This window comes from Pteropus vampyrus, unplaced genomic scaffold (assembly GCF_000151845.1).
Source record: "Pteropus vampyrus isolate Shadow unplaced genomic scaffold, Pvam_2.0 Scaffold203, whole genome shotgun sequence".
Classification (NCBI taxonomy): Eukaryota; Metazoa; Chordata; class Mammalia; order Chiroptera; family Pteropodidae; genus Pteropus; species Pteropus vampyrus.
The window spans coordinates 1909146-1932120 of NW_011888984.1; the positions used below are offsets into that span (position 1 = coordinate 1909146).

General features: G+C 51.5%; 1 protein-coding gene across 3 annotated transcripts in view; it reads right to left on the reverse strand.

The window, feature by feature from the left end:
* Positions 1 to 22975, reverse strand: part of SIPA1L3 (signal induced proliferation associated 1 like 3) — a 232575-nt gene that overhangs the window by 65715 nt on the left and 143885 nt on the right. For all 3 annotated transcript variants that reach the window (XM_011372306.2, XM_011372305.2, XM_023537924.1), the window contains exons 4-9: positions 21092 to 21222; positions 13453 to 13641; positions 12451 to 12625; positions 9975 to 10078; positions 7154 to 7311; positions 371 to 944 (exon numbers count right to left, since the gene is read on the reverse strand). In XM_011372306.2, the coding sequence (XP_011370608.1) occupies positions 371 to 944; positions 7154 to 7311; positions 9975 to 10078; positions 12451 to 12625; positions 13453 to 13641; positions 21092 to 21222 (1331 nt within the window). The remainder of the gene's footprint in view (positions 1 to 370; positions 945 to 7153; positions 7312 to 9974; positions 10079 to 12450; positions 12626 to 13452; positions 13642 to 21091; positions 21223 to 22975) is intronic.

The following is a 22975-nucleotide window of genomic DNA, read 5'->3' on the forward strand; positions in this document are numbered from 1 at the left end:
CCCCTTGCTTATGCCTTATCTTTTAATGGCCTGGAAGCTTTTCACTCTATTTTAATTCTTCCATAAAGTATTCTCACATTTTCAACACGAGCTTAAACTTATATTTTCTATCAACATCTACAGTGAATAAATATATATGCCTTTGTCTTCCCAAGGTGATGGCATGAACGGCTTCAGATCCCTGACCCAAACCTTCCCCAGCACAAACTCAGGCTGCAGGACCCACTAGACCCCAGTGCGTAAGTGACGATTCTATGGGAACCGATCAGCGTCCTGGTCTAACGGACGGGCTAAGGGAAGCATCTCAGTGGTTCCTACGGCCTCTGCCAAACCACAGAAGGGCTGTGCCCTTGCGAGCATTCTCCCTTACCTTCAGTCTCTGGACAATGTCCTTTACGTCCTCTGAGCCCCCCGTGGCCCGCAGGAAGATGTGGTCCCCTCGCCCATAGAAGAGTTTGAGCGTTGAGGAATCTGGGGTCCAGCCGATGACATCTCCACAGTAGCAGTTGAATACCACCCCCTTGGTGCGGAGGTCCAGGAGCACCACAAACTCGTTGGAAATCCCCAAAATGCAGTCGATCTCCACGCCCTGGCCATAGTCCTGCGCTGCCACCCTCCAGGCGATGGCCCCCGCACTGTGCTGCTCCGCGCCTGCCCGGGCTTTTGTCTTCTCCTTCTTCTTGGAGGTCAGCGAGATGAGGTTGAATTTGCCCGTGGAGTCAATGGGTGTGTTGGAGACACAGTTTTCGGCCAGGTCTTTCAGGTACTCCTGGCGGGTCCTGGTGGCCATGGTGTGGAACTTGTCGGACTTGTGTGCGGCATTCTCCGCATTTATCACCTTGGCCAGCAAGAAGTCTCTGAAGACATCAGATTTGCGGAATGTGGTTCCACTGGGGACAGGGGGGCCGAAAGGAGGGGCGTCTTTGGATCGGGTCACAGCCATACTGAGGAGGGAGAAATCGGTTAGATGGCGGAAGGAAGGGCCCTTAAGAGTCTCTTTAAGCAGAAAATATACAATCAGGGATGCGGGGGTCCTTTTTAAGAACAGGAGTGTTGCTGGCTAACTTGACTGGATATTTGAGAAAATTTCAGGGCACATACGTGCATTTTTACTTCCTATATAGTGGGTATTACAATGTCCTTTGATATTCAAATAATTCTCCTAGCATCATTCAGCGTCAGTTATTCTCATTTTCTATATATTTGCAGATTCAACTAACTGTGGATTGGAAATGTTTAGAAAGAAGTTACATTGTTGCTGACATGTAGTGTGAAGTTAGGTGTAAGATGATTGCATCTGTAATGAACTTTTTTTTCCTGATCATTATTCTCTGAACAACACAATACAGCAACTATTTACACAGCATTGATGTTGTATTCAGTGTTACCAGTAATCTAGAGATGATTTAAAGTATACTGGGTTTGCGTAGGTTATGTGCAAATACTATGCCATTTTATGTAAGGGACTTGAGCATCCTCAGATTGTGGTATCCGGGGTGGGGTGGAGGGGCATTCCTAGAATCAGTGCCCATCGGAGATGGAGGGACGACTGCATGGTCGATTATAGTTTGGCAAAAAGTCACTCCTCTCTCTCCTCCTTTGTGGGGAGGTCTGGCCCTACTGTATTGCCCCTGGGCCTGGGCACGTGACTTGATATGGCCAATGGTTTTCAAGCAAAGACATGCAAAGTGAGGGCTAGGGGCTGGGCTTGCCTCCTGTGCTCTTCCATGAGAAGAACATGCCCTGGGTGCTCTCCTGGTCCCTGAAGGGTGAGGGACACCTAGCGTAGACTGGGACCTCCCCAGTGGCCTGGAGCCAAGGCCAGCCAGACCTTGGCTGATCTGCAGAAATGTGAGCCAGAAGTAAATGCTAATGCTGTGAGCTAGTGAGTTTTGGGGTGCCTTGTTAAGCAGCATTACTGCAGAACCCCTGCCTGACAGGGGATGTGTATGGGATCTGTTTCTTTCAACTACGTGGGTAACACTGCTTAATACACTTTGTAAATCATCTCAACAAAGGTCATTTTAAAAATTCATTGTGACAGGAAATTAGCATGGGGCCCTTCCTACTTTAGTTTTGACCGAGATGCCACTATGACAGAAATCAGACAGCCACTGAGTGAGAATGTGAAAAGGAAATGATCTAAAACCCGTTCCCCAAACTCCCGAACTCCTCATCCACCATGCCAACTACAGAGAGAGGGAGGAAATCTTTGAAGAACTCTGGGCAGTGAGCCCCCTTTTCTCTGCCCTGCTCCCCCAGGTCAGGGCCTCCTAGGTGACCCTTACAGTCAGGAGGAGACTGGGGTGTGCCTCCTGCCTGGGAGATCAGAATGGCCAGGGAGCCCCTGAAGAGCCCAGAAAGCACGCAGCCAGCTGCAGTCGGCCCCCGTGATACTTCTCTGCCTCTTGCTCCAACCCAGGCAAGGCACTGGGGCTAGCAGGGCGGGGAGGGGGTGGAATGGAGAGGCGGCTCCGTGTCCACCCAGGCTTCCAGCAGGAAGCGGCCCGGAGCTTCCATGCGGGAGAAGATCTGCTGATAGGTCAAGTTTGGAGGTTTGATGAGTATCTCGGACGTGAAGTCCTAGTGATCAAATTGGCCGTGGCACCTGCCAGAGTGGTCACCCAGGGCCAGGGGAAACAAATCCTACTGAAACACACTCAAGGGGCTACAGAGTCACTGTGAATTATGCTGTTTTACATAAGGACAATTAAAAAATGGTACAACTGTTGTAAATGAGTGAGCAATACGTTCTCTAAGTTTTTCTCAAAGAGTATTGTGTTCAGCCTCTATAAAAACCTCAGCTCGTGAGTACGGTGTTAGGAGAGACTTCCTATTGTTTCTCTTTCTACTGTAAGAAAAATTTTTAAATGATGGGATTCTTGATTAAAACATATTCCATGAACCCCAAACACCATGTAAGGCTTGTTCAGGTTTTGACTCCCAAACCCTCTCTCCAACCTGACACAGTAGACAGTGAGACATTCATCTGCCAACCATTTCTGGGATGCCCTCTCCCTTGGGCACTGAGGATATGGTGGTCCCTGCCCTCCTGAGCTTTGAATCTAGGAGGAGAAACACACTAAACGCACACTCGCGAGCTAACTTATAAAGACAAAAAAGGGCATGCGGTAAGGCAGAACAACGGGAGGACCTGATCTGAACAGGGGGAATCTGGAGGAGTGGTGATTAAGCTGCATCTGAGGCTGAGCAGGAGCCCGAGGAAGAGCTGAGGGGAGGGTGCTGCAGGCAGTGGGTGCAACACGTGCAAGGACCAACTGGGGAAGAGCACAAGGGGAGATGAGGCCGGGTGCTCAGACAGCAAAGGACAGGAGGCCTATGAGGTGACCAGGGGCCAGGCCACAGGGCCTCGAGAATGTGTCAGCACTTTCACCCTGGTCACGCGTGCTAACGACCACTGAACCATGAGGGTCGGCTAGTCGCTGTCTATGCCCCCAGGCCCAGCCCCTGCCTTTCTCTGCCCTCCGTGCCCCGGAAAGAGGACTTCTATGGACTGTGTCACCTTCACCTATGTTCCTGTGCCCCTGGCTTCCCGCTGAGGTCACCAACAGACGCAGGGAGGTGATGGGAAGGTGAGAGGAAAGAGGGCGGAGTATTTATTTCTCTTTGCTGCCCCCCTGCTGGGCTGGGGCAGTGGCAGTGGCTGTGGTCCCTGGTCCTTTACTCACAGCCACAGCTCCTTTCAGGTGGCCCCTCTCCCAGAGCCATAGCTCTCCCTAGCTTCTAGAAACTTCTCCCATGCCCCTCTGACCTAATCGAGCTGAGGGGATGGGGTGATGGCTCCCGGTGGCTGCTGGCCCTGGATGCCTCACTTCCTTGCATCCATCAGTTCCCTTAACTCAACCACACCTATAAGCAGTCATTCAGTTAAGACCTGAGGGGTCCCTGATGGATGCAGGCACTAGCAAAGAGTGACGACCAGACTGACAATCTGCAAGGATCGCTGTGGCTACCCTGCGAAGCAAAGCCTGAAAGGGACCGAATCCTTGCAGGAGACCATTGGGGGAGCTCCTGCGTGACCCCAGCGATCATGCCAGACCCCCTGCTCTCCACTTCCGTGTCCCAGGAGTGCCGTGAAGGTAGTTGCCACCCTGGCATTAGCTGGTTCCCCAGCACGAGTGCTCAATACTGATTAAAGTAATTTAAAACAAAGACTTAATCTTGAACAGACCAAGAAGAGATTTCTACCAACATACAATGTGTGTAGTTTTGAAAGAAACAGGCATTTCCCAGTTCTGGAACTGTTCTTCAAAGGTTACACAGGAAACCTTGTTGTGTAGGAAACCTTGTTGGCGTGGCCTTGTCCCCAGGCAGGGCGATGGATGAGATGACCTCACCAGCCTCTCTGCTCTAATTAGTGGTGCACTCAGACTGTGCTTTACAGACACGAACAGCTTTGCAGCTTCTTCGTTCAGCACCTGGCTGCTTATAGTGACATATTTTGGCTTTTCCCACTGTCTTGATCCATGATTTTAAGAATCATAAAATTGTAAGCTTCTGAAGGTTTCTAGACAATCAGAACAGCTGGTCCCTCACTTCCCTAGCAGGAGGTACTGGGTTTTCACAGCCCACAGGCTACAAGGGTGCCAGGGTACCACTCAGAAACAGCACACTTGAAAGAGGAAAAAAACAGCAACTCGTCACCCAACAAGGGGATGATGTGACCACCAGGTCGTCTGCGCACTGCAGCTGAATAAGTGTTTCTAGAAAACTCACAATTTTTTAACAATCATTTTCTCTGTGTCCACGGCATCTGGGGCAGGTATCTGTCTAGCCAGCAAAAATGTTTCTGTATATGGCAAGCACCATGCCATGACAGATATATGAAGGTAAATATGACATGGCCTTCCCTTCGAGGGAGGCGAGAGCCACACTGGTAAGCCATTTTCCGTTTGATGAGTGCTCTGACAGAGTGTGTTTGGGAACACGGCAGGCACAGGGTACGGTCCGCCCGGAGAGGAGCTGCCGGTGGGGCAGGAGGGGGAGCGTGCGGCAGGGGGCAGCTTTGGTTGTATCTCTAACACTTTCTCTTTTAAAAAATAAAGAAAAGAAAGAGAGCTGAAGCAAATATGGCTAAATGTTAACATCTGTTAAATCTGGTGGTAGGCACACGGGTGTCTGTTGTATTATTTTCTGTACTTTTCAGAATGTTGAAAATACTGCATAATAAAAATATTTCAAATTAGACTGTAAAAAACAAGAAGGGTCTGTACATCAGAGAAAAGAAATCCTGAGACCACGCAAAGCCTGGTCTGGAAAGGCAGGAGGTCGGCCGCAGGCGCCCTTGGCGACTCAGGTCGGAGAGGGGAGCTCGGGGTGAGGAAGGGGAGAAGGGCCCACCGACCCAGCTCAGCCCGCTTCCGCCGTGCCGGGAGAGATGCCTCCTCCTCCTCTACACACATGAACGACTCTGCCTTCGCTTGCCAGGGCGACCTTTCAGCTGCCAAGGAACACGGGACTAAATGACCTCAAGCCACACAGGCCTAGGCACCGGCAGCTGTTGCTGACTATCCTAAGAATAAGCGGGTGAGGGTGGGAGGGACGGTGAGGGGGCCCCGCCCCCTGTCTCGGGCAGCACGTCCAGCACGGTGGTCCGCGGCAGCAAGCACCCCACGTTGGAATCCGTTCCCTGCTCTCACGCACCTGGCTAAGAGAAGAAACTGGCAGATTCCGGCAATTTCGCTAAGGCTACCAGTGCACTTAAGCACAGATCCTCTTGACTTAATACCTGTTTTTAGGAATTTATCTATCTCGGCTGTTCCTGGACACGGGTGCAATTCGAGTATAACCAGGTTATTCACTGCAGGGTGAACTGTAATAGCAGGGGACAGCAAACAACCCAACTGTTCACTGACAGGGGACGGGGGAAGTTTCTAGGTATCCACGTGATGGAATATGACACAGTCAGAAGGAACGAGCAAGCATTTTAGGTACTGGTTTGGAAAGATCTCAAGGGCTGTTGAGTGAAAAAATACAGGCTGCAGGACAGTGTGTGTGTGGTATGCTACCATCTGTACTGAAAAGGTAGAAAAGGAATACTTTTAAGTATCTGCATGCATGAGCACAAAACATCAGAATGCATGGGACACTGCTCCCAGGAGTTGCCTCTAGAGGGCGGCTGGGCTGTCAGGGGGTCAGAGGTGGGACGAAAGGAAACTTGGGTCTTTTTTTCACTTTTGAATTTCAAACTGTTTTCGAAAGACAAAAAAAAAACCTCTCTGGCCCATTCCCCCGTGTGCAGTGCCGCCCCAGGGTCAAGTGCTATTGATCGGCTGATTTTCAAGGACCACAGTTCTATCCTCGCCCCACACACAGAGAGCTTCCCATGTGGCCTTTGGGTACCAGGTGACAATGGTACTTGGGGAGGCTACTGAATGAGTTTGAAGCCTGTGTTGCTTGTTGATCTGTGAACTAAAACCCTCAGCAATACTTCCTGCGGAGTGGGGTTGGGGGCTGCCTGTCCCGCCTCCATCCTCCCATCTTCCGATTTCCCTTTGGGCCACTGCTCCTGTGATTCTCAGTCCATATACCCACTGCCCAGCTGTGGCTGGTGGTTTTGCTCTGGGATAGGCACCTGACCTCCAGCCAGGGCAGCAAGTCTCACTTCTGGGGCTCTTTTTCTGGGAAAAGCAAGCTCTCATTCTGCTGGATTTGTAGCTGGGAGGATGTTACGCTCAGAGGCCAGCAAATAAAGCAACACACAAGAAAGTGAGGCAGATCCAGCCAGGCCTGAACGTGTCGTTTGTGACAGCCAGCATGTGCAATTTGCCTTTTTGTCTTAAGCCAGATTGAGGGGGATTTTCCGTCACTTGTAACTGAAAGATTCCTGGAAAATACAAATCCCTGATGGCTTCCTTGTCAAAACTGGGGCACGGTGCCCCTTTCTGGTTGAGAATCACTCTCTTAGAAGGTGTGGGATGTGAGGACAGAGCTCCCCTACTGAAGCACAAGCAAGAAGCACAAGCGAGAAGCACAGGAGGCCGCCCACCTGGGCCAGCTGTCCGCTTCTGGTCTGAATCCACATGCTGCCTGGATGCCGCGAACAGCTTGTGGGATTTCCTGTGTGTGCGTAGGGGGCGGGGTGGGGTGGTCCCGCGTGTGGCTTCCTGGAGCCACGTGTGGAGGTGCGTACCTGTAGCAGACATTATCGGTGCAGGGGTTGTGAGCTCGGACAATGATGAAGACGTGCTGAAAGTGTGAGCGAATGTTCTTGGGGGTGAAAGGCAGCGCCCCTGGCTCCTGGAAGATGATCGTCACAATGTCATTTCCGATGTGCCTCTTCCTTAGCAGCTGGTACATGGGAAACAGACAGGGAGAGGGTTATAGGTCAGCCTGGCTCACGGGTCGTGCCTGGACCATCACAGCAGTCTCTTCACTGTCTCCCTGTTCCCACGGGCTGGCCCCCAGCTGCAGCCAGAGGGAGCCATGGACACCTGAGTGAGATTACCTCCCTCCGTGCTCAGAGTCCTGTGGCTCCGTCTCACTCAGGGTAAAGGACAGAGTCCCCACATGGCCCAGGGAAATCCACACGACCGGCCCTGTCACCTCTCTGACATCTCCGCCTACGAGTCCTCTTGCTCACACTGCTCCAGCCGCACTGCCCTCCTGCCGTTCCTCAAACTCGCCGGAAACACTTCCTCCTCGGGGCCTCTGCACTGGCTGTTCCCTCTGCCTGGAACGGTCTTCCTGCAGATCCCCACACAGCTCCCTCCCGCCCTCCTTCAGGTCTTGACTGAAATGTCACCCTCCCATGGAGGCCTTTGCTGACTGTATTATCCAAGATCTCACCCCTCAAACCTCCCACCTCTGCTCTTCTGCCCCCATGACGTACGTATTGACACTCAGCACATGGCAGCTTTCCCCTCTTCCTTTCGTTTCTCATGCCTCTTCTCACTAATGTGTCAGCTCCAGGAGAACAGAATTTTGTGTTCTGCTTGCTGGTCACTGCTATATTGTCAGTGTTGAGAGCGGTGACTGGGACAGAGCAGGTGCTCAATGAACATCTACAGGGGGCAGCACGAGCTGACGGCCTTCGGCTCGCTCAAAGCCACGCTCACGGCTGGTTGGAGCAGAGGCGCACTGGGGACAGCCACGGGGCCAATCCCGGGCCACCACCCCTTCCCCGGGCCACCAGAGTCGAGCAGACGGGGGCAGGTGAGGCTTCATATTGGCCTCCGGGTGCCCTGTCCTCTCTCCCCTGCTTGTCATAGTCTGAGGGAAACCATGGTATCTTCACAGGCAATGATGTAGTCATGGCATTTTACTTATTTGCTGAAATTACACTGTTCTTATTTACACACTGTCTGGCCCTCACATAACTCTCAGGAATCCAGACGGGAGCCACGTGCAGTCAGTTCCACGCGAGGTGGCCCACAGAGAACCAGACACGCTCGGCAGCACAGCCCACACTGTTATATCGTTAGTTCTTCAGTGTGTTTTAAATGCGATTAAATGAAATTGCTAGATAAAAATGGCCACTGACTTTACACCAGCACTTTACACCCACATCTTAAAGTCACGATTTTGTTGAATCTTCACGACAACCCTATGAACCATTAACTCGTCCCACACCCTTTTACTCATGAAAAAACGCAGGCTCACAGCGGTCAAACAACTTGTCCTGGGTTATGGAATCATGGAGGGAAAGACCCAGAATTTGAACCCGTTTCTGCCTGATTCTACAACCCAAGCTTTCCCCCAGCACACCTCCCAAACACCCAGGAACAGCTCTGACTTCCGCGGCCCTCCAGTCGGACCCTGCCTCGTGCTCTGATTTCATGCAGAAGTGCAAGGACCTTTCCCAGTGACCCTGGGAAAGGTCACTGGGCGCTATCATTCCACCTATTTCACAGAGCAGAGACCCAAGGCTCGGAGAGGCCAGTTCGCACAGCTAGGAAGAAGCAACATAAAAACTCAGACTCAGGTCCCACTCTGAGGCCAACGCTCTTTCCGCGTGCCAATGGTTAACCTTATGAAATCAGTGATACTTGACCCTTTTTGGCCTATAAAATCTACGATATCACCTGTACCAACAGAAAAAATATACACTTCCTAAACCCTGAGGAGTCTGTGGGGTTTCTCGGACCACGTCTGCATGGCATGTCCGGGAGGGGCCTCCTGGCAGTGGGCGTTAGCTGTTGTTGCCACCCAGCGCCTCTTCCTTCCTCGGTCAGCCATATCCATCCCCTCTGGGAATGCACTTCCGTGACCCCACCCACTCTGTCTAGGGGTGGGCAGGTGCTTCAGGCTTGGCCAATCGGCCCATTCCATCCTCACCCCACGCCCAGGGACTGGCAAGTGAATGGCCCAATGAGATTCAGCCCTGAAACGTTTCTGGAAGAGCTGGGAGACACAGCGCTCTTTCCCCTGGGGTGACTGCACTGGGAGAGTGTGACATGAGGGCGGCTAGGGGGCATCTTTGCCACTACTTGGGAAGACCTATTAATGAGGTCACTATGAAGAAAAGAAGAGGTGAGAAATAGGATTCCTAACACCGTCTGAGGCCCTGGATCCAGCCACACCTAAAGCCAGCCCTCTCCCAGCACCTGAAAGTTATACAGCCCAATAAATCTCGCTTTTTGCTTATGCCAGTTTGATTTGCGTTTCTGTCATTTGCAGTTGAAGTAATGTTGATAGATTCATTCTTTTCTTTTTTTTATAGGTTCCCTGATGACTCAAGAGATCCCTGAGGAGAGCCGGGGTAGTCAGAGGCAAGCAGGGTGGCCAAGGAACAACTAAGAAAAAATTGACATCAAATGACACCTGACCCAGAGAACGTGACTGTGGTGCAGAGGGTCCCCAAGGCCAATGGCCTCCATCTGCTGCACAGGACAGCACCAGGACAGCCAATGCCGGGCAGGCAGCCAGCTAACAGTTGTGGGGAGGGCAGGTGCCTGGGGTTCAGCTGTGTGTCTGATGGAAATCATGTGCCCCCCGCCCTGGCCCCTACTGACCTGCTGCCTGTTGTTGGGGGTGTAAGGGAGCAGGGTGGAGACGTGGAACATGATCTCATAGTCCTGGTACGTCGTGTAGAGGGAATGGGTTCCTGTGGAGTCCGCTGAAAAGAAACAACAGTTAGTACCACGTTTCCAAAACCTCTGTGCTTCTGCCATATCCCACATACCATCTGTGTCAGTTTTTAACTTGATGTTTTCACTGAACTCCACTCTTGAAAATTAAATACATTTAGATAAAAAGGAAACCTTACATTACACACCCACCAGACTGGAAACAATTTAAAATTCTGACAGTACCAAGGGCTGGTGAGGACATGGAGCAACTGGAACCCTTTATGTGGCTGGTTAGGTATGTAAATTGGTACAACCACTTGAAAAAATTTTTCAGCAGTATCCACTGAAGCTGAGGCTAGGTTTAATGGGTGACCCTGCACCTCCTCTCTGAGGATCACAGTCTAAACGATTGCACACCCATGTCTTGGAATATGGGTACGAGTGTCTTCAACTGTTGGTCAAAAGAACAAATAAACTAACAGGTATATTCGTACTGTGGACAAATACACACGTACGACAAGGAATGAGTCACAACCACCACATGAGTAAATCCCTGAATATAATGTTGAATGAAAGGCACCAGACACAAAGGAGCAGATACCGTACGGCTGCATTCATATTACATTCAAAAGCAGGCAAAACAAATTATATTCCATAGACGTGCACACACAGGTAGCAAAACCACAAAGAAAAGCAGAGAATGATAATCGATGGTCAGGATACTGGTTATCTCTAATGACTCCATGTCTCAGAGGGGGAAACTGAAGCACAGGGAGGGAGTGATGTGCCTAAAGTCACACTTGCAATGAGTGGCAGCAACCGATGACTATCTGAGAGCTAATTCTCTCTACGGCACTGTGCTGGGCATCTGATCCTCACGGCAAGCCAGCGAGGAGGCAAGCTCACGGCCATCACTTAGTGGCAGATGCTGAGCCTTGGGAGCAGGCATCTGTCTGAGAAGGGGGACAGCAAGCAAGTCTATCTCTTCTGAGTGTACAGCCCCTCTGGTGGCTCACCAACAAAACCACACCACTACCGCTCATGCCTGCTGCCAGGCAGCAGTGAGAGGCCTGTGCCCGTCGGCACACTGTGGGCGGAGCACCGGGAGGCTGGACAGGTCCAGTGCCTGGCGCAGAGTGAGGGCCCGGTATGCTAGGTTCAACTCCAGAGGTAAGCGCAATTATTACCGTAATTTTACAGATAAGGGAACTGAGGCAGAGAAGCAAAACTATTTGTCCAAGACCCCAAAACTAGCAGCTGGCGCAATAAGATGCTATTCCTCCTACCACCTCCTTCACCGGAGGAGCTGAGGGCGAGGATGACGACAGCTGCCCGCGCCTGCTCAACTCCTGATTCACCCCTAAGTTTGGTCTCCTCATCTGGACTTTTGTTTTCCAGATGAGGAAACTGAGGCTTGGCGAGGCAAGGCAAGAGTGAGCGAGCAAGTCAGGGCCCCATCTCGGGCTTTCCGACTCAGCCTGAAAACTGACCCGATGACGGCCCACCCCCAAGGCCAATGGGCAATGCCTTCCCCAGGGAGCCATGACACCAGTTCACAACGTCACCTATCTCTATCTCGCAATCTACTTATCATGAAACATTTCGATCTCATACATCATTCAAAATCTACGTACGTACGTGCACATATATGCACAGGGAACGCTCTAACGTATGTTGTGCACGTCACCTGCCTTTGGCAATAGCCCACTGCCGATGCTCTGCAGGAACCACTTTCCAGTGACACCCGTCCTCTCTCTGGAGAGGCAGCCACACCCCTGCACATCGTGTCGGCCACTGCCTCGGTTTCTTTAGTTTTATGATAAGAACAAACCTCCAAACAATACACTGTTGTGTGCTTGCAGAAGGCGTCATTCAGACTTGTTCTGAGACCCGCTGGCCGTGTACAACACAAAGTATGTGGCTCTCATCTAGGCTGATGCCTGTGGCCCCAGTTTGTCATTGTCGCTGTCATACAATGACAGTGACATATGTCCCAGTACGTGATCTTGACCAAGTGACCTCCTACTGCTGAGCCTCAGCATGCCCTTCTGTGAGACAGGTCCAGTGACAGCACCGTAACCCTGCACAGATATGCCACAAGCCCACCCCCGCACGCTGGGCGCCACCGGTGCCTGCAGCTGTGAGCATGCAGGACACTGCCCGGCGTGCACATGCACGCGTCCTCGGAGGACACGTGCAGCAGTGCCGTTGCTGGGACACAGAGTCGGTGACTCTTCAGACTTAAACGAAACCTGCCCAAGTGGCTGTGCTCACAGCACTCCCACCGGCGGGGTCCCGGAGCTCGCGCGGCCCCAGTCCTCTCCCTGGCATCTCCAGGCCTTTCGACTTTGCCACTGGGTGGGCGTATGGGGGTGGCTGATCTAACCGGCTCCCCCACCAGGCCGCGGCTGCCACTTACTCTTGACGTCCAGCTGGGCGGCGTACTTGGTGAAGCCCTTCAGGCAGACCTTCTCCCCGATCAGGGAGAGGAACTCGTCGAAGGCGGGGCCGGCCTCCTCGTTGTTGTACATCTCCTCCTCCGAGCTCTGGCCAGCCTTGCAGTAGAGGATCCCCACTTTGTGTTTCCGGCAGAGCTGCAGAAGCGAGAGCGGCTTAATGGAGGCAGGCCAGGCACAGATGTCAGAGGGAACAGAACAAACAGGGCTTTCTCAGGCGCTGAGCCCGGGGAGCTGCTGGGGTCACAGGAGAATTCAGCACCAGAGCCAGAGAGGAAGGAAAAAGGCTTGGGGGCATGTCCCAGTTGTCCCTCTACCTCCCTCCCATTCCAGAGGGCATGACAAGGTGCCCATGCTGCCTATTCTCATCGTCTTGGCAGAGAGCGATGCTGCTCTCGCGAGTGAAGGAGACTGTTTGCCTCGGCCGGCTTCCCAGAGTCGGTGAACTGAAAGTGGCTAAGGCTCTGCAAAGGGAAATTCTGAAGGGCTCAGGGCTCAGTAGAATTGACACTGTTTTTAGGGGGTGGGTCCCCAGTAACTATGTTTGTTAGATGTAGCCCTGATTCCTCTGGTCACTGGTGACTGGACTAGGGAAAGACACCTGACCTAAGTGTGGGGCAGTCAGAGGTTCTCTTGGGAATGCGAGTCAGCCAGTGGGGCTCGGTCTGTGGCTACAATTCTAGTAGCAACTCTGTAGCCGACGGAGGCCAGTGTGCAGAGAGGGGAGGAGACAGGACTGTGCACATATGTACATACGCACGCACACACACACACGAACCTGGTGGTCATCTTATCCCTAGACTATTTCTTTCCTGAGACCCAGTCACATTCTGGCCCTTGGCACCCCTGGAATTAGGTAACAGATCACTCCTTTTACTTAATAAAAAGAAAGTGACAAACACAGAAAGAGGTCCCAGGAGCGGAGCCACTGTGCCCCGGTGGCTCTGGCCCCGGCCCTAGCTCACCCCTTGCTCGTCGAGCTTCAGTAGCTGCTCCGTCACCTTGGGAGTGCTGAGAGCCAGCCGAAGGCAGTGGATGTTGAGTTCAGGAATGACGTACTCCAGGGCGTCCTTCAGGGGCAGGCCCCGCCCTGTCCCGTGCTTCGTGGCTGTGGGCGTGGCATCCTCCAGGATAGAGCCCCGCAAGGTGATGAGCTGTTCCAGGGAGACAAGAGACGGTCAGAAGGCTTTTGGGACCCGAGAAGGGATTAGAGCATGAAGGTGTCCTACTCTCAAAGTGACATGCATGACAGTCAGCAGCTTGGGCTCTAGGGCCAGAAAGCCCTGAGTCTGGGCCAGGACTTGAACTTGCTGCCTCTTGGCTGTATGATGTTGACCAAGCGACTTCCTATCTCTGAGCCTCGACATCCTCTTTTGTGAGACAGGTACAGTGATAGTATCGTAACCCTGAAGGGGCACTGGGAGGACCAAACGAGACAGTGCGAGGGACATACATTCATTTGTTTTAATAGACATTGACTCAGTGCCGGGAACAAAACAAAGACCCCTGCCTTGTGGAGCTGACCTTCCTGGGGGAGATGGATTATGTCAGGGAGTAAGAAGTATAACGAATAAAACAGGCTGCACGAGGTGGGCACTTGAATAAACACTCTCGTTATTATAGCATTATTAAATGTAAACACATTATCATAAGCTCTGGGTAAAATACCTGCCTGCCCTGGGTACCAGTACCATCCTGGATCTTGAACCGTGGCACCTGCTTTCGACCCAGTTTCCTGACAAAACCACGACAAGCGGTTGTGACTCAGCTGGTCGGTGGTAGGGCCCAGGTACACGTGTACGTATACATTTAGGTATACGTAGACTTGTGTGTGTACTTATACACGCACACGTACACACACTCTTTTAATACCAGTCCGGTGACTCTGATGTGTAACCGGGCTGAAGACCTTTAGTCAAGCCAATCGCAGCCATCCTGCTCCCCTGGCCTACATGCTGCTGCCCAAGTTTTCCCACAGCTGGCCACATGACTGCTTTCGGGCAATGAGCCGTGAGGGGAATTCAGCTTGGGGAGAACTTGTGGGGTAGAGTCCTCCCTGATAAAAGGACAGCCCCTTTCCACTTGTCCATTTCTTCTTGCGAAGGACATTGGTGTGATGTTTGGAGCTGTGGCAGCCATCTTGTGATCATGAGGAAAGACACACAAAAAACTCAGAGAGATATCAATCCCAGCAGTGGCCTGACTCCAGACTTCTTGTTAGATAATTAAATTAAAATAACTCCTTATTGTTTTAGCAATGGCTTCTCAGGTTTCCCGTTACTTTGCAGACAAAGCAATTTCTAACTGATATATCTTAATAACAAGTCACATTTACAAAAGTTTAGTTCACTGCACCGCATTTCAGGTATGACAGCAGTTACCTAATTATATGTATAGATCCGTTCAGGGGAGATTTTATTATCCCCATTTTGCAGATGAGAAAACAGAAGCTCCAAGACGTTAGGAGCCTTATCTAATGTCACCACAGCTAAGTGGCTGAATCAGGATTCCAACCTAGGCCTGACTTCTCCAAAGCTCATTATTTTCTTTGTTTTTTTTTTTTTTTTTTGACTGTGAAGTATAATCTACACACGGAAGAGTACACAACACATAGAAGTAGAGCTAAAGGAATTATGACAGTGAACACCTACGTAATCACCACCTAGATCCAGAAATACAACAGTCCCATCCCCTAGAAGCCTTTCTGTGCCCCTTCTTCCTCCCCTGATTTCTAACCCCATTAACTTATTTCTGCCTGTTTGTGAGCTTCATGCAGTTTAGATTCTTTTCCATCTGGCTTCTTTCTCTGAACGCTATGGATGTGAGATTCGATCATGTTGCTGCTAGAGGCTGACATTTCCACCATGATGGATTTAACCCGCTCTACCACTGATGGGAACGGCCCCTGTGTTTGATGGCTATGAACAGTGTGTTGGGGACATTCACAGAAGCACCTCTTCGTGCACAAGAACACATTTTCTTTTTGGGTTTATACCTGAAAGAGAAATTGCTCTGTCACCAGGCATGTTAACCTTTAATTTTACGGCACGGCCAGTCTTCCGAGTGTACCAATTTGCACCCGCCAACCCTGTCTGAGAGCCCCCGTCGCTTTGCGTCCTCACTGACACTGCTCAGGCTTGATGTGCTGCTGGCCACAGGTGCTGCCATGCCTGGGGCTGCCACAGCTGCTCCAACACCACACGAAGAGGGCGCGCCGAGGGTCTGCAGCAGCACAAGGGAAAACTCCCCGCTGAGGAACTGTCACAAGCACCAAGGGGCTCTGGTTTAACGACTGAGGGTAAGTACGCACTGGGAAAACACACTCCCTTAAGCCAGTGGGCACACACAGGATTGGGCACAGGCAAAATTAACATGTCATGACTCCGCCTCTAAGCACATGGCCCTTGCCAAACAGGACCAGGGCAAGAGGCGTGCGTGGAAGGAACAGAATGATCTCATGCTTGGGAATTCCCAGTTCTAGCCTTGGTAGTTAATAAACAAGCACAAATCTCTCTTATTATAGGCAGGGTAGTGTTGAAATAGGTCATGAAAAGCAATACTTTATGCGTTGCCCTGCCAATCTGTGTGGCCCTGGGGCTGTAGGTTTCAATCAATGCATCAACAGAATCAGCGTCTTTGTGTCCTGTTGACACTGCCCTGCAGCGCCCTCTGCTGGGGCCAAGGGACAGTGTGGGCCAGAAATCTTCGTTCATCCTCCACACTGGAGACAGGTGGCCTATGGTCACGTTTTGGCTCTGATGACTAGACGAAAAGCCGTTACTTGAAAAGCTCCCAGGTTTCCTTCTCCGTGGGGCAGAGTAAGTAGGGCACTGGCAGTCTGCAGCGAGTGGCCACCTCTCCTCCCCACCTGGTTCTGCCCACTGTCATATAATAGTCCACCTGGACCGTGACAGCAGCGTCTCCGTGCTCCCGCCCCTGCTGTCACTCCACCCCAGCCTTCTTCCTGAAGCAGCTTGAGTCAGATCATGTCTCTGTTCTGTACAGAACCTGCTAATGACTTCCCATCTCTCACCGAAAACTTTACACTCACGCATCTCGCTGGAGTAACCAATCAAGTGAGCCGTGAAAGGGCCTCAGGGCCACGTAAGCAAGGACGTTCCTATTTGCACAGGTGGTTCTCCTGCCCAGATGCGTCCCCGCCTTACTCCGTGCTGGGTGGTGGGTGCACCATGTAAGAACTTTTCCTGGAAGGTCACTTTTTAAGTCAGACTGACCAAGTTTGAATCCTGGCTCTACCCCTTCTCTAGCTGTGTGACCCTGGGCAAGGCACTTCATTTCTCTGGGCCTGTTTCTCATCTATAAAATGGGGAATATAGTGCCTGCCTCGAAGGGTTATCAGAATTTAATAACATGAGCCACGTACAGTGCTTAGCATTATAGCTGGCATACGGTAAACGCTCAATGTGTTAGCCATTATTATGTGTACGCACGTCAAATGTATTTGTACAAAGCCACGGACGCAGTCAAGAATTAAAAAAAGTTTAACCTTGAACAGGAAGCTACAGTTTGCTTCCCTCCTAACTTAACAGTATGCTTATACAGATTATACAGATACATGCACAATCAGAGGTACCTACCTACTGAACACAAATGAGGTCTCAACTGATGCATCATTATGCTTGCTTTCTTCACTTTAATATGAGACTCTCCCTTTTGTACGCTGCCTACTTATGTACTCTTTAAATTCTTAGCAATGAGCGACTGTTAACTTTTTGAATAAAGAAGAAAATGAAAATCCAAACCTCTAACCCTAACAAAACTAACATCTGTCAAAAACTCATGTTTGAGAGACTAAATGGAACCCACAGGGCCTGGTGGGCCAGAAAGGGCAGCCCTGGCCTGAGGTCATCCTGTCCAGGCTCAGGGGTGGGGACCGGGGCCCAACATTTATACGCGTGCAGCCAAAGCCCAGCTCCGAGTCTGTCCCCACCCCGGCAGGGAGCTTGGTGCTGGCAATGCTCACATCCCATCTGCCAGGAGATGTGGGCCCACTCGACTGTCTGCTTGGCGGCCGGGGGTGGCCATCTGGGGTGGGCCAGCCAGCTGGCTTGGAAAACAGCCTGGGGCCCCTCACTCTGGCCCCCACACCTCGGTTTGTAAGAGCCTGATGTGTGTGTGGACAGAAGGACAGAACTCTGTCAGCTCCACCCGTGCTCCCCATCGAGGCCCTCTGACCTCAGGGGAGAGTGTGATCACAGCGCCGCTCAGAGCACTTGCTGCCCTGCAGCCTTGTGCTGCCACACGCGTCAGTCCAAGAGAACCTTCCCGCCACCTCAGGAGACGGGGAACAGCACACAGCCTGTTCATAGGTGAAGATACTAAGGGACCGGAAGTAAAACCATCTGCCCAAGGACACAGGGCTACTGAGTGGCAGAGCCAGATTGAACCCAGGACTGTCTGTTCCCAGAGCCAGAATTCAAACCTGACCCGACAGCCAATGTGGCAAGTGGCGAAGAGCATGGGCAGGAGCCAGGAAGCCTGCGTCCGCGTCTCAGCTCTGCCACGGGGGCACCCCAATAAGTGATTCTCTCCCTGGGCCTCAACCCCCTCATCTGTAGAATGAGGATAATAATGGAAACCCCATCATGGGACTCTTGAGAGGATCTGAAGGCCAATGCATATAAAACACCTAGGACAGAGCCTGGCAGGAATGTGTGCTAAAAGCGTTAGCTATCATTGCTGTTACTGCTGTTGTTACTTTTGGGCTACGCTACGCGGCCCTCTGCTCTACCTCGCCACAGAGGGGCCTTATGAAGGGGCAGGCAGATCTTGTTGGTCACTGTCCTTATCTCCAACTCCAGATGACAAGGTCCTCAGACCTGGCCCCGCGCTAAGTCTGGGTGTGGCCTGTGCATGCGTGAGGGCACAGAAAGGGCTGCTTGTGGTGTGAACCTCATGGTGGGCTCAAGTTCACAGGGCTGACTGCAGTGTGACGAGGGCACAGCAGACTGAGAGCTAACTTCACTGGGCTCTCCCCAGGGCCAGGCCCAGCACTGTCTACTTTACACATGCGATCTCACAAGCCCACACCACAGTCTGGGGAAACCAAGGCTCTGAGAGAAGCAGCCACATACGCAAGGTTTCACAGCTGCTGAATGGCCAAACCAGGACCCATATCAGGTCTCCAATAAGCCTGGCACAGTCCTACTTCAGGACCTTTGCACTGGCGAATGGCTGTTCCCTCTGTCTGCAACGCTCTCCTTCCAGGTGTCCACGTGGCTCCTCCCTCACCTCCTTCAGGTCTTTACCTTCCCAGTGACACCTCCCTTGACCATTCTGTCTAAAAATCTCACCGCCCCTCACACTTAACATCTCTCTTCCTGGCTTGACTTTCCACCTTGTCACCATGTACCACACCCCATAATTCACTAAGGCATTTGAGTATTGTCTGCCTCCCCCACAGGAACGCAGTACACATGCACTTCTGCTGCTTTATCCACTACTTACTGTCCCTTCGGCACACAGCACAGGGCTGTCACGGGTGGTGCTGAGCGAGTCTCTTGCGGGGTGCATGAATCCCCGACCTGTGCCACTGAGCCTTGGGCCCAGCCTGGGGCAGAGTGGAGGCTAGTTTTGTGGGTGTTGGGGTATAAAGTGGACAGAAGCAGGCATAAGCCAGAAATGGCACTAAGACAGTTTCAAATTTATTAAAGAGGAACCCCAGCAAAATATGATACTCTGACCCAGCATCTCTGCACCAAAGCCTCATGACTCTCGGAATGTGCAATGCAGTCTGGCATTTTAAAAATTCATTCTACATATTCTATTTTCATTAAAACACAACAGTAACAACATAAAAACACTGGCACTCTTCCGTTCACAACTCATGAATGGGTCTGACGTGGTCTGAACTGTCAGTGGAATCCCAGAGGCAGCCAAGCAGCGGCTGGGGTGCAGGCTGACACCTCACCCTGCCACTTACTGGAGGGTGCTTTGAGCAAGTCCCTTAACCTTTCTATGCCTGTTTTGTCATCTGTAAATGACAACAATGGTGCCTTCATCATAGAATTGTCATGACCTTTAAATGAGTATGTAGAGGGCATAGAAAATGCCCAACACAGTGTCATGCAGATTTCCAATATGATAACAATTGTAGTAATTATTATTTAAGTATTTGTCATCGTCATTTCACCCAGCAGTTCCCCAAACGTCACAGAACAGTCTGATGCAGTGTCACTTCGCATTCTGTCCTGGTGCTCATGTGGCCAGAAAGGTGAGGAGGGGAGGAGGAGGCTGGGGAGGCAGCGGGGCCGCTGACCACCTGCAATCTGGGGCATGAGGTTTTGGGGCTGTCTCCTCTCAGCGGCCACAAAGCCTCTGTGTCATCACATCCGCCCTGAGTGGGAAGGTCCTCGCGAGGGGCGGGGCTTGGGCCCTCAGTGCAGCGTCTGCCAGTCTGGATGAGGCCGGGGCTCGCCGGGCCCCAAACCCAAAGTCTCTGGCAGCAGCCGCCTGATGGGCTCCCACATCTGGGCCAATGCAGGATTGAAGGAGACCCATTTTGGGGGGCTTGCCCAGCTGATGATGGTCCCTTTTCTGTAAAGGTCTTTTGGAAGTCTCCATCGTTTCTGCTGGCCTGGCTCCCTTCTTTTTGCTGAGGAAGTACCCCGCTGCCTCCTCCAGGTGGCTCTGATGGACCTGTCAGTCATGGTGCCCTGCCCTGCCCCAGGATCTTGGGTGGACCGTATATCCTAGATCTGGCCAGTTTCCTCTGCCACCCATGATTACAGTGACTGGCCCAGGGTGTGGACATGTAATCCAAGCAGAGCCAATCAGAGCCCTTCCCAGAGATTCAGCAGATAAGTGTCTTCCCTGTAGAGAAGAAGGTATAAAGATGTGGAAGTCTTGGGCAGCCAGTCTCCATTTTCCCATGACATGGAGAGAACTTGTTGGTGGCAGAAGATAATGGCATTCACAGTGTCGAAAGTAGAGCTGAGCAGATCAGAGAGATAAAGCAGTTCTCCAGTACCGTCACGGGAGTCCCCGGGTCCGCCATGCGGACGCCAGCCCCACCCCCGGATCTGCAGTTACCTGAATTCTTTCTGACTTAAGCCAGTTAGATGTAGATTTCTGTCACTTATAACTTAAGAGTCCTAATCAAGCAGGGTGCCCCCAACGGGCCTTGTTCCCTGGCAACAGGTGACCTGTTACCAAGAGGAAGACCTGTGACCGAGCGGGAACAATGGGATTCTCAACTCAGAGTGAAGAGAAGTGCGGGGAGGCTCTGAACACCAGTAGCAACAGCAGCGCCTTTGGCCCAGTTCCTGCCCCTCCACTCTGCAGGGCACCTCATGGTTCTGAGGGAATCCCCTACCTCTCTCCCTTTATTTCTTACGCTAACCAGTTAATCTCTTGCAAATGGAAGAATCCTGCTCCTGGCCTGGCCGCTTCCTCACCGATCTCAGACATGTCCTTCAGGTTCCCTTCTGTAAACTGGAGGACGAACAGGACTGTGCTCGTGAGGTTGCTGGGAGGATGACACGGGACGCGGCAGGGGACGTGCTTCCCTCAGAACTTGGCGCAGAGCAAGGGCACACGTGAGCGGCGATTATCTACGTAACAATAGCGAGTGATGGGACCTACCTCACGGGTCCGGAAGATGATCCTGTATTGGTACTGAGGCCCATGGTCCTTGTGGTCCTCCAGCTTCTCCCGCTTGATGCTCACAGCCACCGGTCCCAACTTCTCATCCACACCAAAGTAATTGGCATGCTCTGAGAGGGAAGAGCAGGTGAGTTCAGAGTCAGCTGTCAGGGAAGGAGGGGTGACGTCTCCCAGCAGGACTGCTGAGGGGACGGCCGGGGCCGGCTCTCAGGCCTGGTCACAGCGGAGACACTCAGTGGAGACACTGTTAAGAGGTGAACGCCCACCTTACTACACCACATCTTCCAAGTCACGCAACGTTTCTGAGCCTCAGTGCTCTTATCTGAGAAATGGGGGGCTGATGAAAGAGTGAAATGAAGCTATACGTACAAAACGCTCAGCACAGTGCAGGACACACAATAAACCCAGCCTCACTGTGGCTACCCCGTGTGTGCAAACGTTCATCAGCTTAGCTGCCAACCAGCCCTTGTGAAACGGTTAAGAGTTTAGCTAGATAGCCTCTGGGCAGCCGAAATCTGGCTCTGGCACTGTTGGACGGGGGGCCCAAGTCACTCGACAGCCTTCTTGTCAGTAAAACTGGAGCAGCAAGGGTGGACCCACCTCTTGACACGGTGGTGAGGATTAAGTAAGTTAATAAGTACGAACACTCGGCACAGAGACAGGCACACGGTGAGCGTGTGAGAAGTGTCAGCCATTCCCATCTCCGGGGCATGATGTTTGCCACAGAAAAGGGACCAAGATTCAAGTCCCTAAGCATCACCTCTCTGATCGCATTTCTACAGACTGAGGAAACTTTACGACTCTTTACCCCCCGTGCTGGCAGCGCCTCTGATGAGTAACGGACGAAGTCTCTTGCTCTCGCTCCGAAGTGACAGCTGTCGCCCCTTCTCTAAAACACGCTGCTCTTCTACAACCTGTCCAAACAGGTCTTTCTGAAGTATAACCGTGTCCCCTGCTCACGCTGGGTGCCACCAGCAGTCTGACTGGACCCAGGCCCACGAAGTCGGCATCTCACCACGGCCAGAAACCGCTCCCACCCCAGAGCTCTGATGGTGAACTGACGGTTCCTACTCTCATGAGATGCTGCTCTTGGCCAATCAAAGGCTTATCTAAGACCCAAATAACGTGTGTTAATTAATGATGCCAATCAGAACGGCACCTGCAGTGGGTTAAATAATCTCCCCAAGTGGTCAGAGAAGAGAATAAACACTATACTCCACAAATACCCATTCACTCCTGAAGTGGTTGCTGTTTTGTTTTGTTTTTTTTTAAATCCACCAATGCATAACCAGTACCCTGCATACAGTAGGCATTCAATATACAATGACCACCAACAAGTTAATTTATGAGCTCCCAGGGATACAAAGAAATTTTTTTGAAAAAAACAGCTTTTTAAAAGTTTCCTGATGAGTATTTACTACCTGCCTGATGAAAAACTACATTAATGTATAATCTCACTTAAGCTTCACCACAGTCCTTTCCAGTAGGTGTTTCTATGTGTGAGTTGGAAAAAATGTGTTCTCTGTTCGCTAGGCACAAAATATGTATAAACGTAAAATCCAGTTTTGAGGGGTTATTGAAATCCACTACAGCCTGATTTTTTGGCTATTAGATCCGTCAATTTCAATGAGGCCCCTGTCAGCATCTCCCACTGACTGTGGATTTGTTCAGTTTTCCTGTAGCCATGTCGGTTTTTAATTTATATTCCCCTAAACCAGGTTGCCAAGTACAAAGGTGAATTTTTAAAAATCAGCATGAAATGGCCTTTTCTGTTCTTCTGACAAGTGCTTTGAGCCTTGAAATCCATCTTGTATGACACTGACGCGGCCTCATCTGCTTTCTCCTGGCTAGCAACTGTCTGGA